The sequence below is a fragment of the Ceratotherium simum genome, chromosome 6, assembly GCF_057802395.1.
Source record: "Ceratotherium simum simum isolate JZ-2026a chromosome 6, ASM5780239v1, whole genome shotgun sequence".
Classification (NCBI taxonomy): Eukaryota; Metazoa; Chordata; class Mammalia; order Perissodactyla; family Rhinocerotidae; genus Ceratotherium; species Ceratotherium simum.
This window is the reverse complement of record NC_141905.1, coordinates 53,839,333-53,853,338: the sequence shown is the minus strand read 5'-3', so window position 1 is coordinate 53,853,338 and position 14,006 is coordinate 53,839,333. Positions and strand designations below refer to the sequence as shown.

General features: G+C 39.0%; 1 protein-coding gene across 4 annotated transcripts in view; it reads right to left on the bottom strand.

Moving 5' to 3' along the window:
* EXOC6 (exocyst complex component 6) overlaps positions 1–12,873 on the bottom strand; it is a 187,139-nt gene extending 174,266 nt beyond the window's left edge. For all 4 annotated transcript variants that reach the window (XM_004427834.3, XM_087432278.1, XM_087432280.1 and 1 more), the window contains exon 1: positions 12,753–12,873. In XM_004427834.3, the coding sequence (XP_004427891.1) occupies positions 12,753–12,853 (101 nt within the window). In that variant the 5' untranslated portion in view covers positions 12,854–12,873. The remainder of the gene's footprint in view (positions 1–12,752) is intronic.
* Positions 12,874–14,006: the final 1,133 nt, after the last annotated feature.

The following is a 14,006-nucleotide window of genomic DNA, read 5'->3' as shown; positions in this document are numbered from 1 at the left end:
CCCGGGTTTGGATCCCGGGCGCGCACCGAGGCACCACTTCTCCGTCCATCCTGAGGCCGAGTCCCACATACAGCAACTAGAAGGATGTGCAGCTATGACATACAACTATCTACTGGGGCTTTGGGGGGAAAAAATAAATAAATAAAATCTTTTAAAAAAATAAATAAATAAATAAATAAATAAATTTCTTAAATCAAAAGAACTCTGTTCTAACTGGCTTATTTATAAACCAAAATTCAGCTATTTATTCTGTCTGATTGATAATTTCATTCTACTTAGGTTTATCTGTCCTAAACACATATATGTTTACTAATCATATAAGCTAACATTACCCTACATAAATATTTAAGATGATTAAAAAAGTAAATTTGTGCTCAATTAAATTGAATCATTATTCTAACAAACTTTTTATTTTAATATGTATGGAAGATAATTTCCAAGATCTTTAGGTAACTTAAAACCTTGATATTAAGTTAATTAACAGATAACTGTTGGATACCTAGTTAATTTTTAAGTACAACAGAATCTTAGAAGATTGATTACTAAGCATAATTAAGTTTATATACTTTTGCTTAGTTTTATATGCTATAGAGAAGTTACAGTTTGGGGACATGCTAATGAAAGTGTTCATTTGTGCCGCTTTAAGAAGGGGGTAAAAGGGATGTTTGCGTCTGTAGAAGTTGTATTATGGGTGCTCATGAGCTTTCCTAGTCTGATAAAATGCTTGTGTATAACACATAGTTCTCAACGTTCCACCTCAGTGTTTCAATGTGAAACATAAATTAGTTATTTGGTTAAAAGTTTAAATCATTACCAGTGGTTAAGATTATACTAGGAACCACAGTGACAGAGGAATACAACTGCCAGTAAGAAATACAACTGCACTTTTTATTTTTAAGGAAAAAGAGTAGTTTTGTCCTAAAGCAGTAGTTCTCAAATTTTTGGGTCTCTTTTACACTCTCAAAACTTACTGAGAACTCCAAAAAGCTTTTGTTCATGTGGATTATATATGTGGATATATCACTATTTATGTTAAAAATTAAAACTGAGAATTTTAAAAAATATTGATTGATTCATTTTAAAATAATAGTAATAAATGCATTGCATGTTAACATAAATAACCTCTTAGTATTATTTGAAAATAGTTTTGACCTCACAGAATCATGCTCTAAAGCAAACTGTTTCAGAGCATGAAAGAGCACAATGAAGGACAGATATGGAAAACGAATTTTATCTGCCTTGGTTTACAATACCTGAGTCTCAAAATAAGCTGTGAAATATGTTTAAAACTTAGCAACATTTGTTCAATTTTGTTGTGTTTACTTCCTTGGTTTACTGGTTAATGACTTGCCCACAATATGAAAGGTTATTCTTTACCTTCTGTGTAATCTGCTTAGATAACAATGAGTCTGTTTTGCCAGAATAATTTTCTGTGCTTCTTGTGGACTTTATTATATTCTTGATCATTTAATAAACAAACAAACAAAAAAGGTTTCCTCTCACTTATAAAGGAACTGGGGTTCTTCACAATCAAGTTATCTATGTTTCTTAAATGCTTCACTTTTACTTTGATTAAATAGGTAACTAAGTATTGCTTCTCAGACCACCTCTGACAACTATTTTGATTTGGCCTTCCCAAATTTGGATCCTAAATATAAAAGAAATAAAATAAAATGTTCAAGATATCTTTTATACCAAAAACTGTCTTTGCGATTTCCCAGAGGAACCCTGGAAAAGCACAGTTATTTATTCTTGCAGCTTATAAAAGGAAATATGCTAGAAATAATTAGGCTTGATGTGTTACTGTAGTAAAAGTTGCATGGGAAGAGTTGTCAAATTAGAGAAATGTTCAGCCTTCCTAGGTTAAATTTGCATAGGTAAAAAACGATGTAATACAAACATTTCTGAAACTGTACTCTTTATGGGAAGTCCCTGAAGATTTGTCAATTTATGGGAAGTCCCTTGCTAGCCATAATTACATTTTCATTAATCAAAACTTTTAAGTAGTAATGTACTGATAGAAAATTTTACTCTCCTCCATTCTGATATTATTAGTTACAGTAATAAATTAACCCTAGTCATTAAGCCCTCTGTCATCTACAGATAGTCTTTGTTTTACTCTGATGCTTGCCTGAAAGCTCTGCTATAAGCTATAAGTCAGGGTTTGTTCCCCCAACAATGAAGAATAGTTTCAGAGGCTTGTGGCACTTCAAACTACTGACACTTCACAATAACCATATGACCCAGGAATTCCACTCTTAGGTATATACCCTCAAAAATTGAAAACAAGTGTTCAAACAAAAACTTGTACATGAATATTCATAGCAGCATATTCACAACAGCCAAAAGGTGGAAACAACCCAAATGTCCATCAACTTATGAACAGAAATGGAGAATTATTCAGCCATAAAAAAGAAAGAAGTACCGATACACGCTACAACACAGATGAATATCAAAAACATTATGCTAAAGTGAAACAAGTCAGACACAACAAGTCACATATTGTATGCTTCCATCTAAACGAAACAAATCTGGATATTTCATTTAGATATCCAGATTAGAGAAATCCATGGAGACAGAAAGCAGATTATCAGGCTAGAAGAATAGAAGGAATGAGGAATGACTGTTTAATGGGTATAGGGTTTCCTTTTGTAATGATGAAAATGTTTTAGGACTAGATAGAGGTGATGGTTGTACAACATTGTGAATGTACAAATGTCACTGACTTGTACCTTTAAAATGGCAGATTTTATGTTTTGTGAATTTTATCTCTATTTAAAAGAAAAAGAAGCTACCAGAATTCATGAACATGCTTCCTAATGAAACAACCATAACTAGTGAAAATTATTTGAGAAAAAAGAAAAAAAACACCATTTGAAGTCTCTGGAAATTGTCCTAAGAGCATACAGCAAATGAAGAAATATTTAATCAAGAATACCTATTAAATACTTGGTAAGAACAGTAAGAGTTTGTGGCCCTTAAACCACAACCCACACCCTTCCTCCCTAACCCCCAGCTCAGCATGATAGAAGCTCCATCCTGGGTGGGTGTGGCTAAGAAGGCAGGGCTTCCTCTCCCCCCAGGTTTCAGTCAAGGGTCAAAGAAAGGTCAGGCATCCAGCATTTCTCACCCCCATCCCTCCAGCTCTGTGTTGCAGAAGCTAAAATCCAGGTGAGTGTTGCCAAGAGGGTGAGGGCTCCATTCTCCCACCCAGCCCCTCTTCCTCTACCTAGCCCTATGAAGGGTGTCACAGGACAGAGGTTCTACCACAGATGCAACAGCCAAGAATACTGGGGTCCCAACTGCCCCACCTCGCTCACTCATAGGACAGAGGCTCCACACTGAGCGGCAAGCCAAGAAGACCAAAGATTACTGCACTACCCCGAGTTCTGCTCTCAAAGCAAGGGTGTTACTCCAAGAGAAGCAGGCCACTGTTCCTGCCTCCGCTCTGGAGCAGTGGCTCAGAGATTAGACCCAAGACGAGAGGCAGGAAAGAAGTGCAGACAGTTGCACAGTTCTCCCCAAAGAAACTGACTTTATTTAGGACAGAGTATGGCAAAGGTCAAACAAGGGCATTCTCAAAAACAATGCAGATTTTGGTGGTAAGCAATTGAGAAGAGGCTGGTAGCTCCAGGAGAGCAACAAGCTAAATCACAGGTCAGCTAGTTTACCAAAGAGAACCAGGGAAAGAAAAGATGAAGAAGAGCCCTCCTGCAGTCAAAACAAACATCAGAGATTAGCCTGAAAAACTACCACTGCACTCAAACACGTATTTGGACACCATGTTCATAGCAGCATTATACACAACATCCAAAAGATGGAAGCAATCCAAGTGTCCATCGATGAATAATGGATAAGCAAAATGCGGCGTATACATACAATGGAATATTACTCAGCCTTAAAAAGGAAGGAAATTCTGATACATGCTACAACATAGATGAACCTCGAGGACATTATGCTAAGTCAAAAAGCCAGTCACAAAAAGACAAACATTATATGATTCTACTCATATGAGGTATCTATAGTAGTCAAATTCACAGAGACACAAATAGAATAGTAGTTGACATGGGCTGGTGGGATCCTCCCCAGGAGGAATGGGGAGTTACTATATAATGAATACAGTTTCAGTTTGGAAAGATGAAAAAGTTCTGGAGATGGATGGTGGTGAAGGTTGCAAAACAATGTGTGTATTTAATGACAGAACTGTACATGTAAAAATTGTTAAAATGGTAAATTTTATGTTACATATATTTTAACACAATTTTAAAGAAATAAGATTAGAAAATCAAGATTGGGAAGATTAGGGGATTTAATCCACTAGAAAAATCATTGAGCCAGGAATAAATGTGAAATACAAAGATAAATGAAAAAGTTATGTCACTTATTCCTTCAAAATTTATTGAGCATAATCTGGTTGGATGTGTTCTAGCTGCTGGGATGTGTAGTAGATCCCTGTTACCTGGTGGTAAGTTCATCTCCCAGCTGCTAAAGACTCACAGCTGCACTTCTCTGGAGACCTGCACTTCTCTTCCCCGGAGATCTGCAAGCAGGAGGCACTCCACTCAATGATGCCTGGGAGGTTACGCCCCCCAATACACACACATTCTGGGGGAAGCCTGCTGCCAATGAGAGATTGTTGAAGGTGTGGGTAAAAATAAAGCCCTTTTGCCTCAAGGTGGAACAACTCTGTGACATCATTCTATCTCCAGAGCTCCCCCTGGGATCAGGGGAGGCTAGACTTCAGGTGAACCCACAGTTTTGCTGATCTCCTCTTCCCTATCCTGTTTCCCTCACTTCTACAGGTTTCCTCTGAAAGTATTCCCCCAACAGAGCACCTGCATAACAAAAACCAGAAAAAACTTACCACTGCAAAGAGGGCCATGTTTAACTGGGTCAGACTGTGAAACAACATATGCCCCAGGATAGTGCTGAAAGCAACCTATCAATCAACCAGCAATTACTGGAGTCTAACAGCTGAGTGTGATACCAACAGAGGCAGATAGCTTAACAGAAAGATCAGAGAAGGAGACAAAAGAGAACTCTGCTAAAATCAATCATTTCCAAGTGACTGTGTACATGCCAAGATTGCACTCTCGGAGGAGCAAAAGCAGCGGCTTCACACTGTGAGGGAAATACACTTGACTGAAATAGTCCAGCCAAGCCACTAAACAAACAAACATAAACAAGAACAAGCCCCAGAGGGTGGTGGGGTGGTGGGAATCAGTATAAAGAGTTGCTACAATATATTACCTAAACTTTCTAGTTTCCAACAACAAATTATGAAAAAAGCAAAGAAACAGCAGACTGTGACTCATACACAAGCAAAGAAACAAGCCCTGTGAGAGGGCCCAGATGTTGGATTTAACAAAGACTTCAAAGTACTATGTTCATAATACTGAAGAATATCATGCTTTAAAAAGTAAAAGAAGGTATGATGACAATATCTAATAAAATAGAGAATATTGATAAATAGGAATTATAAAAAAGAACCAAATGGAAATTCTGGAGTTGAGAACTCAATAACAGAAATGAAAAAGTCATTAAAGGATCTCAACAGTAGATGTGAACTGGCAGAAGACAGATTATTTGAAGACAGACTAATAGAGATGATGCAATCCAAAGAACAGAGAGAAAGAAGAAGAAAATGAACAGAGCCTCAGGGAAATGTGGACCAACATACACATCATGGGAACACCAAAGTAGAAAAAGGAACAGAAAGATATTTGAAGAAATAGACTAAAATTTCCCAAATTTGATGAAAAACATTATACATCAAAGATGATCAATGAATTCCAAGAAGGATAAACACAAAGAGATTCATACCCAAGCATATCATAGTAAAAATAATAAAAAACAAAGGGGAAATCTCGAAAGCAGCAAAAGAAAAACCACTTATCATGTACAAGGGAATGCCATTAACAGCTGACTTCACATCAGAAACAATGGAGGCCAAAAGGCAGTGGGTGACATATTCAAAGTGCTAAAAGAAAAAAGTGTCAACCAAGAGTCTTATAGCTAGCAAAACTACCTTTCAAAATGAAGGTGAAATAAACACATTCCCAGATAAACAAAAACTGAGAGACTTAGTTACTAGCAGACCAGCCTTACAAGAAATACTAATGGAAGTTCTTCACCATCAAAACACTGAACCCAGGTGGCAATATGAATACACACACACAAAAGAGCACCAGTAAAGGTAACTATATAATTATAAAAGACAATACAAATGCATCTTTCTTAACTGATTTAAAAAACAACTGCATAAAACAACATGTACATAATTCTATTGGTGGGTACAACACACAGAAATGTAATATATTTGACAATAACAGCACAAAGGAGGTGTGTGGGAGCAAAGCTGTCCTGGAGTAAAAAAATGGCACAAGATGACAACTAAAAACCCAGCAACAAATAAAGAAAATCAGAAATAGTAAATTAGGTTATAACTTTATAAATATATACTTCATTCTTCCCTCAGCTTCTTTAAAAGACAAAAAGTTATATAAAGTAACAATTGTAACAATGTATTGTTGGGTTCGTAATATAAATAGATGTAAGATGTATAACATTAATAGCACAAAAAAAGGAAAGACGTAATAGAGCTATATAGGAGATACATTTCTATATTTCACTGGAATTAAGTTATAATAAATCTGAAGTTGATTCTGAGAGTAACCACTAAGAAATAACTTTTTAAAAAATACTGAAAAAAATCACTAAAGTAATTGAAATGATCATTAAAGTTATTAAAATGTTACATTAGAGGGCCAGCCCCGTGGCTTAGCGGTTAAGTGCACACGCTCCGCTGCCAGCGGCCCGGGTTCGGATCCCGGGTGCGCACTGACCCACCGCTTCTCTGGCCATGCTGAGGCCGTGTCCCACATACAGCAACTAGAAGGATGTGCAACTATGACATTCAACTATCTACTGGGGCTTTGGGAGAAAAATAAATAAAATTATTAAAAAAAAAGTTACATTAGAAAATATTTACTTAATGAAAAGGAGCAGTGAAAAAGGAACAGAGGAGGAAAAAGGAAATGAGACATATAGAAAACAAAGAGTAAAATGACAGATGTAAATCCAACAATATAAATAACATTAAATATGAATGGATTAAACAATCCAATCAAATAGTAGAGATTGTCAAAGTGGATAAAAAATAGGACCCAACAATTTGCTATCTATAGGAGACACACTTTAGATTTAAAGATAAAAACAAGTTGAAAGTTAAAAGACAGAAAAAGACATATGCAGAGAGCAACCATAAGAAAGCTAGGGCAGCTATACTAATATCAAACAAAATAGACTTTAAAACAAGTTTTTAAATAAAGAGGGATATAAAATACCATAAAATGATGGTAAAAGTCAATCAGGAATACATAACAAGCATGCACATATATATACCTAACAACAGGGTCCAAAAATACATGAAGCAAAAACTATGCATTATCCAATAATGGATAGAACAATTAAGCAAAATATCAGAAAGGAAATAGAAGACTTGAACAACTATAATCTAATGTGACCTAATAGACATCTATAGGATATTCCATCCAACCACAGCAGGATACACATTCTTCTCAAGTGCACATGGAACATTCTCCAAGATAGACCATATGTTAGGCCATAAAATAAGCCTCAATAAATTTAAAAGGACTGGAATCATACAAAGTATGATTTGATTTGAATTTTTCTAATGACTAATGATGTTAAACATCTTTTCATGTGCTTATTTGCCCTCCGTGTACCTTCTCTTGTGAAGTATCTGTTCAAATCATTTACTCATTTTTTTAATTGGGTTGTTTGCTCTCTTATCAGTCTCAAAGACTTCTTTCATACATTTTGGATGCAATTTTTTAAATCAGATATGCGATTTGCAAATATTCTATCCCTGTCTGTGACTTGTCTTTTCAGTTCCTTAACAGTATCTTTGAAGACCAGATGTTCTCAATTTTGATGAAGTCCAACTTATCAATTTTTTCTTTTATGTATTACGCTTTTGGAATAGCATCTAAGAAATCTTTGCCTAACCCAAAGTCAGAAAGGTTTTCTCCCATGGTTTCTAGGAGTTTTACAGTTGTGCATTTCACATTTACATTTATAATCCATTTTGAGTTAATTTTTAAATATGGTGCAAAGTATGGATCAAAGTTCATTATTTTGCATATGGATATCCAATTGTTCTACCACCATTATTTTAAAAGACTATCCTTTTCTAATAAATTGCCTTTGCATCTTTGCCAAAAATTCGTCGACCATATGTGTGAATCTATTTATGGAGTCTCTATTCAGTTTCACTGATCTGTCTATCTTGATGCTAGTACCATCCTGTCTTGATTCACTGTAGCTTTATAATAAATCTTAAAACTAGGTAGTTTAAGTCCTCCAACTCTATCTTTTTTCCAAGTTAGTTTGGCTATTCTAGGTCCTTTGCTTTTCCATATGAACTTCAGAATCAGCTTGTCAATTTCTACAAAAAAAAAAAAAATTCTGCTGGGATTTTGACTAGAATCACCTTGCATCTAAAGACCAATTTGGGGAAAACTGACACCTTAACAATAGTGAGTCTTCTGATCCATGAATACAAAACACATGTACATTTATTTGGGTCCTTTTTCATCTCTATCAGCAACGCTTTACAGTTTTCAAGTACAAGCCTTTCACATCTCTTATCAGATTTATCCTTAAGTATTTCATATTTTTTGATGTTATCAATTTTTTTTTTTTTTGTGAGGAAGATCAGCCCTGAGCTAACATCCACACCAATTCTCCTCTTTTTGCTGAGGAAGACAGGCCCTGGGCTAACATCTGTGTCCTTCTTCCTCCACTTTATAACGGATGCCACCACAGCATGGCCTGACAAGTGGTGCATCAGTGCGCACCCGGGATCCGAACGTGGGCCACCAGCAGTGGAGCTCACGCACTTGACCGCTACGCCACGGGGCCCGCCCCGATGCTATCAATTTTTTAATTTCAATTTCTGATTGCTCTTGCTAGCATATAGCAATACAACTGGTTCTTGCATATTGATCTGGTATCCCACATCCTTGCTAAACTCACTTATCAGTTCTAGTAGCTTTTCTATAGATTCCATATGATTTTCCCTACAGATGAAATTGTCTGCAAATAAAGATGGTTTTTCCAATCTAGATACTTTTTTTCTTGTCTTATTATACTGGCTAGGACCTCCAGTTCAGTATTGAATAGAAGTTGTGGGAATCAACATCCTTGCTTTATTCCTGATCTTAGGAGGAAAGCATTCAGTCTTTCACCATTATGTTCAATGTTAGCTATAGGTTTTTCAGAGATGCCCTTTTTCAGGCTGAGGAATTTCCACTCCTAGTTTCTGAAGGTTTTTATCAGGAATGAATGAACAGACTTGTCAGTGCTTTCTCTGCATCTATTAAGATGACCATACAATTTTTCTTTTTTAGTTTAATATGGTGAATTACAATGACTGATTTTTCAAATGTTAAGCCAGCATGCTTTCTTGAAATAAATTTCATTTGATCATGATATATTATTTTTATACATTATTGAATATGATTTGCTAAAATTTTGTTTGAAGTATTTTCATCTGTGTTTATGAGTAATATTCATCTATAGTTTCCTTTTCTAGAAATGTCTTTGTTTAGTTTTGGTATCAGGTTAATGTGGACCTCAAGATGAATAGAGAAATATTCCCTCTTCAATTTTCTGGAAGAATTTTTGTAGAACTGGTATTAATTCCTCCTTAAATGTTATAAAATTCACCAGTAAAGCCATGTGGGCCTAGAGTTTCCTTTTGAGGAAGGTTTTTAACAGCAAATTCAATTTCTTTAATTGATATAGGGCTATTTAGTTATCTATTTCTTAAGTGAGATTTGATAGTCTGTCTCTTTCAAGAAATCTGTCCATTTCTTCTAAGTTGTCAAATGTACTGGCATGAAGTTGTTCATAATATTCCTTTATTATCTTTTTTAATATTTGTAGAATCTGTAGTGATGTTACCTCTCTCATTCCTGACACTGGTATCAGGAAATGGAAATTCCTGATAATTGGTATCAGCTCTCTTTCTTCCCCTAGAGGTTTATCAATTTTATTGATCTCAAAGAAGCAGGCTTGGTTTTATTGGTTTTCTCAGTTGTTTTTCTATTTGCTGTCTCACTGATTTCCACTCTGATCTTTATCATCTCCTTTCTTTAGCTCTTTTTGATTTCATTTGCTCTTCTTTTTCTAGTTTCTTAAGTTAGAAGCTGAGGCCATTATTTGAAATCGTCGTTTTACAGTAGACGTGTTTAGTGCTATAAATTTCTAAGTATTGCTTTAGCTGTATCCCACAAATTCTGATATATTATGTTTTCATTTTATTCATTTCAAAACACTTTCTAACTTCTCTTTTGATTTCTTCTTTCACCCATGTGTTATTTAGATGTGTATTATTCAGTGTCCAAATATTTGGGAATTTTCCAGATAGTTTTCTATTATTGATTTCTAATTTAATTCCATTGTGGTCAAAGAACCATATTACATGTCAGGCCCTGTAAGAAGTGTATAACATGCTTGTCATTTAATCATCTGGCTTCTTCCAGGAAGCCAGATCTGATAAAAGTGAATCAGGAAACAGTCAGGCTGAAAAAGAAAAATAATAACAACAACAACACAAGCCTACAAGCCAGCTAAAAGATAACTGAGAAATAACAAGAACAATTAATCTCAACACTGAAATACTTATGGATGAATTGATGTCAGGGATTTGCTTCAAAATAACCCAGGGTGATGAAGAGTGGATGGGGAAAAAGATCAAATGAGATTGGCCAGGGGTTGAATTGAAGCTGGATGACAGGTTGCTGGTGGTTCATTACACTATTTTACTTTTTCAAACATTTAAATTTTCCCATAATAAAAAGTTTTTAAAATTTTAATATTAGCACTTCACTCAGTGAAACCTAGGGAAAAAAACAGTAGCTTAAACACCGTTCAAGAGAAAGGACTGCTAGCAGTGCCTTCTATGTGCGTGTGGAAAAGTCTGCTTGTAAATGAGAGGTGACAAGTGTATATATAGCATAAGTATGAGTCACTGGAGTTTGCTAAAGAAAAGAGCGTGGGTTTCAACAAAACCAGTAGGTGACACAATTGCCCGCAAAAGAGAACAGAATTATAACAACACCGTGCATACATATATTCTATTTGTGTCACAAAAATCTCTCAACATATTTCAAATTTTTCTTCTAAATTAATTTCATCTTTTCTTCAAGGATATTTCCTAGCACATTTTTCCAAGAAACATCTTGGAAACATCTCCGTCATAACCAATACTGTTTCAAAAATGGACTGTTCTGATAACTATACCACATACTGTACTGTTTCAGTTTCACCAGGCAACAAGGAAAACAAAGCCTCCTTTCAATCTGTGATTTCTACTTGCATTACCAAATGTACAGTGTTTCATATAAAGAAATAATTATGTTGAAAAATTAAGGAAATGCATTAACTATGCTTATCATGTCATAGCAGGAACTTTATGTGACAAAAATTTATCAGGTGCCTAGTACATGCTTGGTGTTTGGGATACATGAGTGAACAAACAGACAAGGTCTCAAATGTCCTGGGCGTTCTGGGCATCTAATCCCCACCCTCCCCAGTCTACGAATAAGGAAATCCAAGTCCAGAGAGGATAAATGATTTTTGCCCATGACTGCACACTTCATCAGTGGTAGGACTACGGCAAAACAAGAACCCAGGTCTCCAGACTCTCAGGGCAAGATGGATTTACATTATAACTTGAACTGGCTTCACTTTAAGCTACATCCACAGGTCCACAAAACACACAGCACTCCATTTCTAGGAAGTGTATCCTGAAGAAAATAATAATGATAAAGTACAATCAGTCCTAACTTCCCTAAGTGAATCATAATTTCATTGTCCTCACTACGAAAAATGAAGCCTTATATTTAAAAGGCACTTATTCTTCAAGAGAGTCCCTAACCTAATCTAATAGATCAGTACAGCGCCCGGCTAATATTCTATTAGGGCAGCAGATACTCAGTCTGGAATATTCATTACCTGGTACTATTTTTCAAGGGCAGAGATCCTTTTTAAAATAAACGGGAAAACTAATGCAAAATTAATGAAACGTTCGTAAATAAGTAAAAGCTTCCCTGACTCCAGAGAGGCTTGCCCGGTGAGCACACGGTCTCAGCAGGGCGTTCCTGAGCATCAGCTCCTCCCCGCCAGCCACCCTCCCTTCTCGCCCCCTCTGGCCGCGGGGCGGGGTGTAATGGTGCCCGCGTCTCCCACTCCATTTCATTCTCCCACGCCCGCCGCAGCCCAGCGCGTCAGGGGTTCCACCTGCGCGCGCCTCGGCACCTCCGTCGCGCCGGCTGCCGGCAGTTAACCTTGGCTCCCACCACGCCCGCGGCCCAGACCCCCTCAGCCCAGCCGCGATCCGGGCGCCCGGCAGGCCCGAGGACCGTCCCCAGGCCAGGGACGGGCGGCGCCGCAGCTCCGGGGGTCAGAGGCGCCGCGGCAGCCACACCCACCGGCTGCGCGGTGACAGCCCCCGCGGCTGAGGCGGGCCGCGCCGACAGGTGCAGTGGTCGGTTCCGCCCCGCCCCTGGTACCGGCCCGCCGCCCTGGAGCGCCCCCGCCCGCCTCCGCGCGCACCACCTGTCGAGCGGCTTCGCGCGCGGCCGGCGGCAGACGCCACGCCTGGCTCCTGACGAGCGGCCGGCGGGGACAGCCCGAGGTCCTGGGGGGGATGAGATCTTTACCGGAGGGTAGGCCCCACGCAGGCGGTGTCGGTGCTCTCGATCTCCTGCAAGATCCGCTCGTGCTCCGGGACGGTGCCCAGAGCCTCACCGCTCTCCGCCATCTTGGCTGGACGCTGAGGAGCCAGCGAAGCGCGGCGCCGCGCGGATGGCGGGGGCGAGCGGCATGCGGCGCGAGCGCGAGCGCGAGGGGGCGGGAGAAGGGGCGGGGCGGGGCGGGGGCGCGTGGACCGCGGGAGAGGCAGCACAGGGGCGCGCGATCCAGCCTCAGGTTGTGATCTTTGCGCTTGCCGGAGGCCATGGTGTTGTCCGCGGCGGCGAGGAGTGGAGAGGCGTCGCCTCGCGCTCTCCCCCGCCGCTTGCTCCTCGTTGCTGACTAGTGACTAGCCTGGCTTTCACATATTCTTGTATTCTGTGTGCCAGAACCTCTGCTGTGCTCTGGGGATAGCTTAGTAATGAGAGAGGTCGACAATCAAATAACCCTCAATCTGTAACAAAAGCGACGGGAACATTCAACAAGGAGGCCTGATGTACCGTGGGTGGTGGAGAGTCAGAAAAAGGAAAACGCACTCTCAGGAAACGCAAAATTGTGTGTGGGAGTAAGATTTATTTTAGGCATGAACCAAGAAGATCCCAGCTGACCACCATGACGACCGCTCTGGGTGGATTCATGTCCCCGCCCACAGAGTTCAGAGGCTGATCAACTTGGAAATAAATTAGCCAGAAAAATTAAATGACGAAAAACTATGACACTCTATGGCAAAGGCACAAGAGACAACAGGGCAATGTGTGATTTCATGCCAAAGTCCTTGAGCCCTAGTGCCCCCAAGTTGCTGTAGCTGGGATGAGGAGGGATGGAAGCTCTTGAGAGGAGTAGGCATCAGAGAAATGGGAAAGAGAGGTGGGGTGGCTTGGGCAAAGGTGCTAGTGTAGAAGAGTCCTATTTAATGACATGTTTGTGGGACACTGAATAAACCAGTTTGTCATGATCAAAGCAGTGACTGAGGAATATTAATCCGGAAGAGAGTGCAAACCTAGCCCTGAGGGACAACTATTTTCTGGTCTCCATTAATCCAGGGCTAAACTTCCCTTTGAGTCAACCAAGCTCTTTACTATCCAGCTGTGTAACTCATCCCCTTTACTGGAAGGGGATTCTGCTCCCCTCTCTCCATTCTGCTCCCCACAAAAATCCTGGGAGGTGATATTGCATGATAGTTAAGAGCATGATTGTTGAAGACAGGTGTCCTCAATTTAATT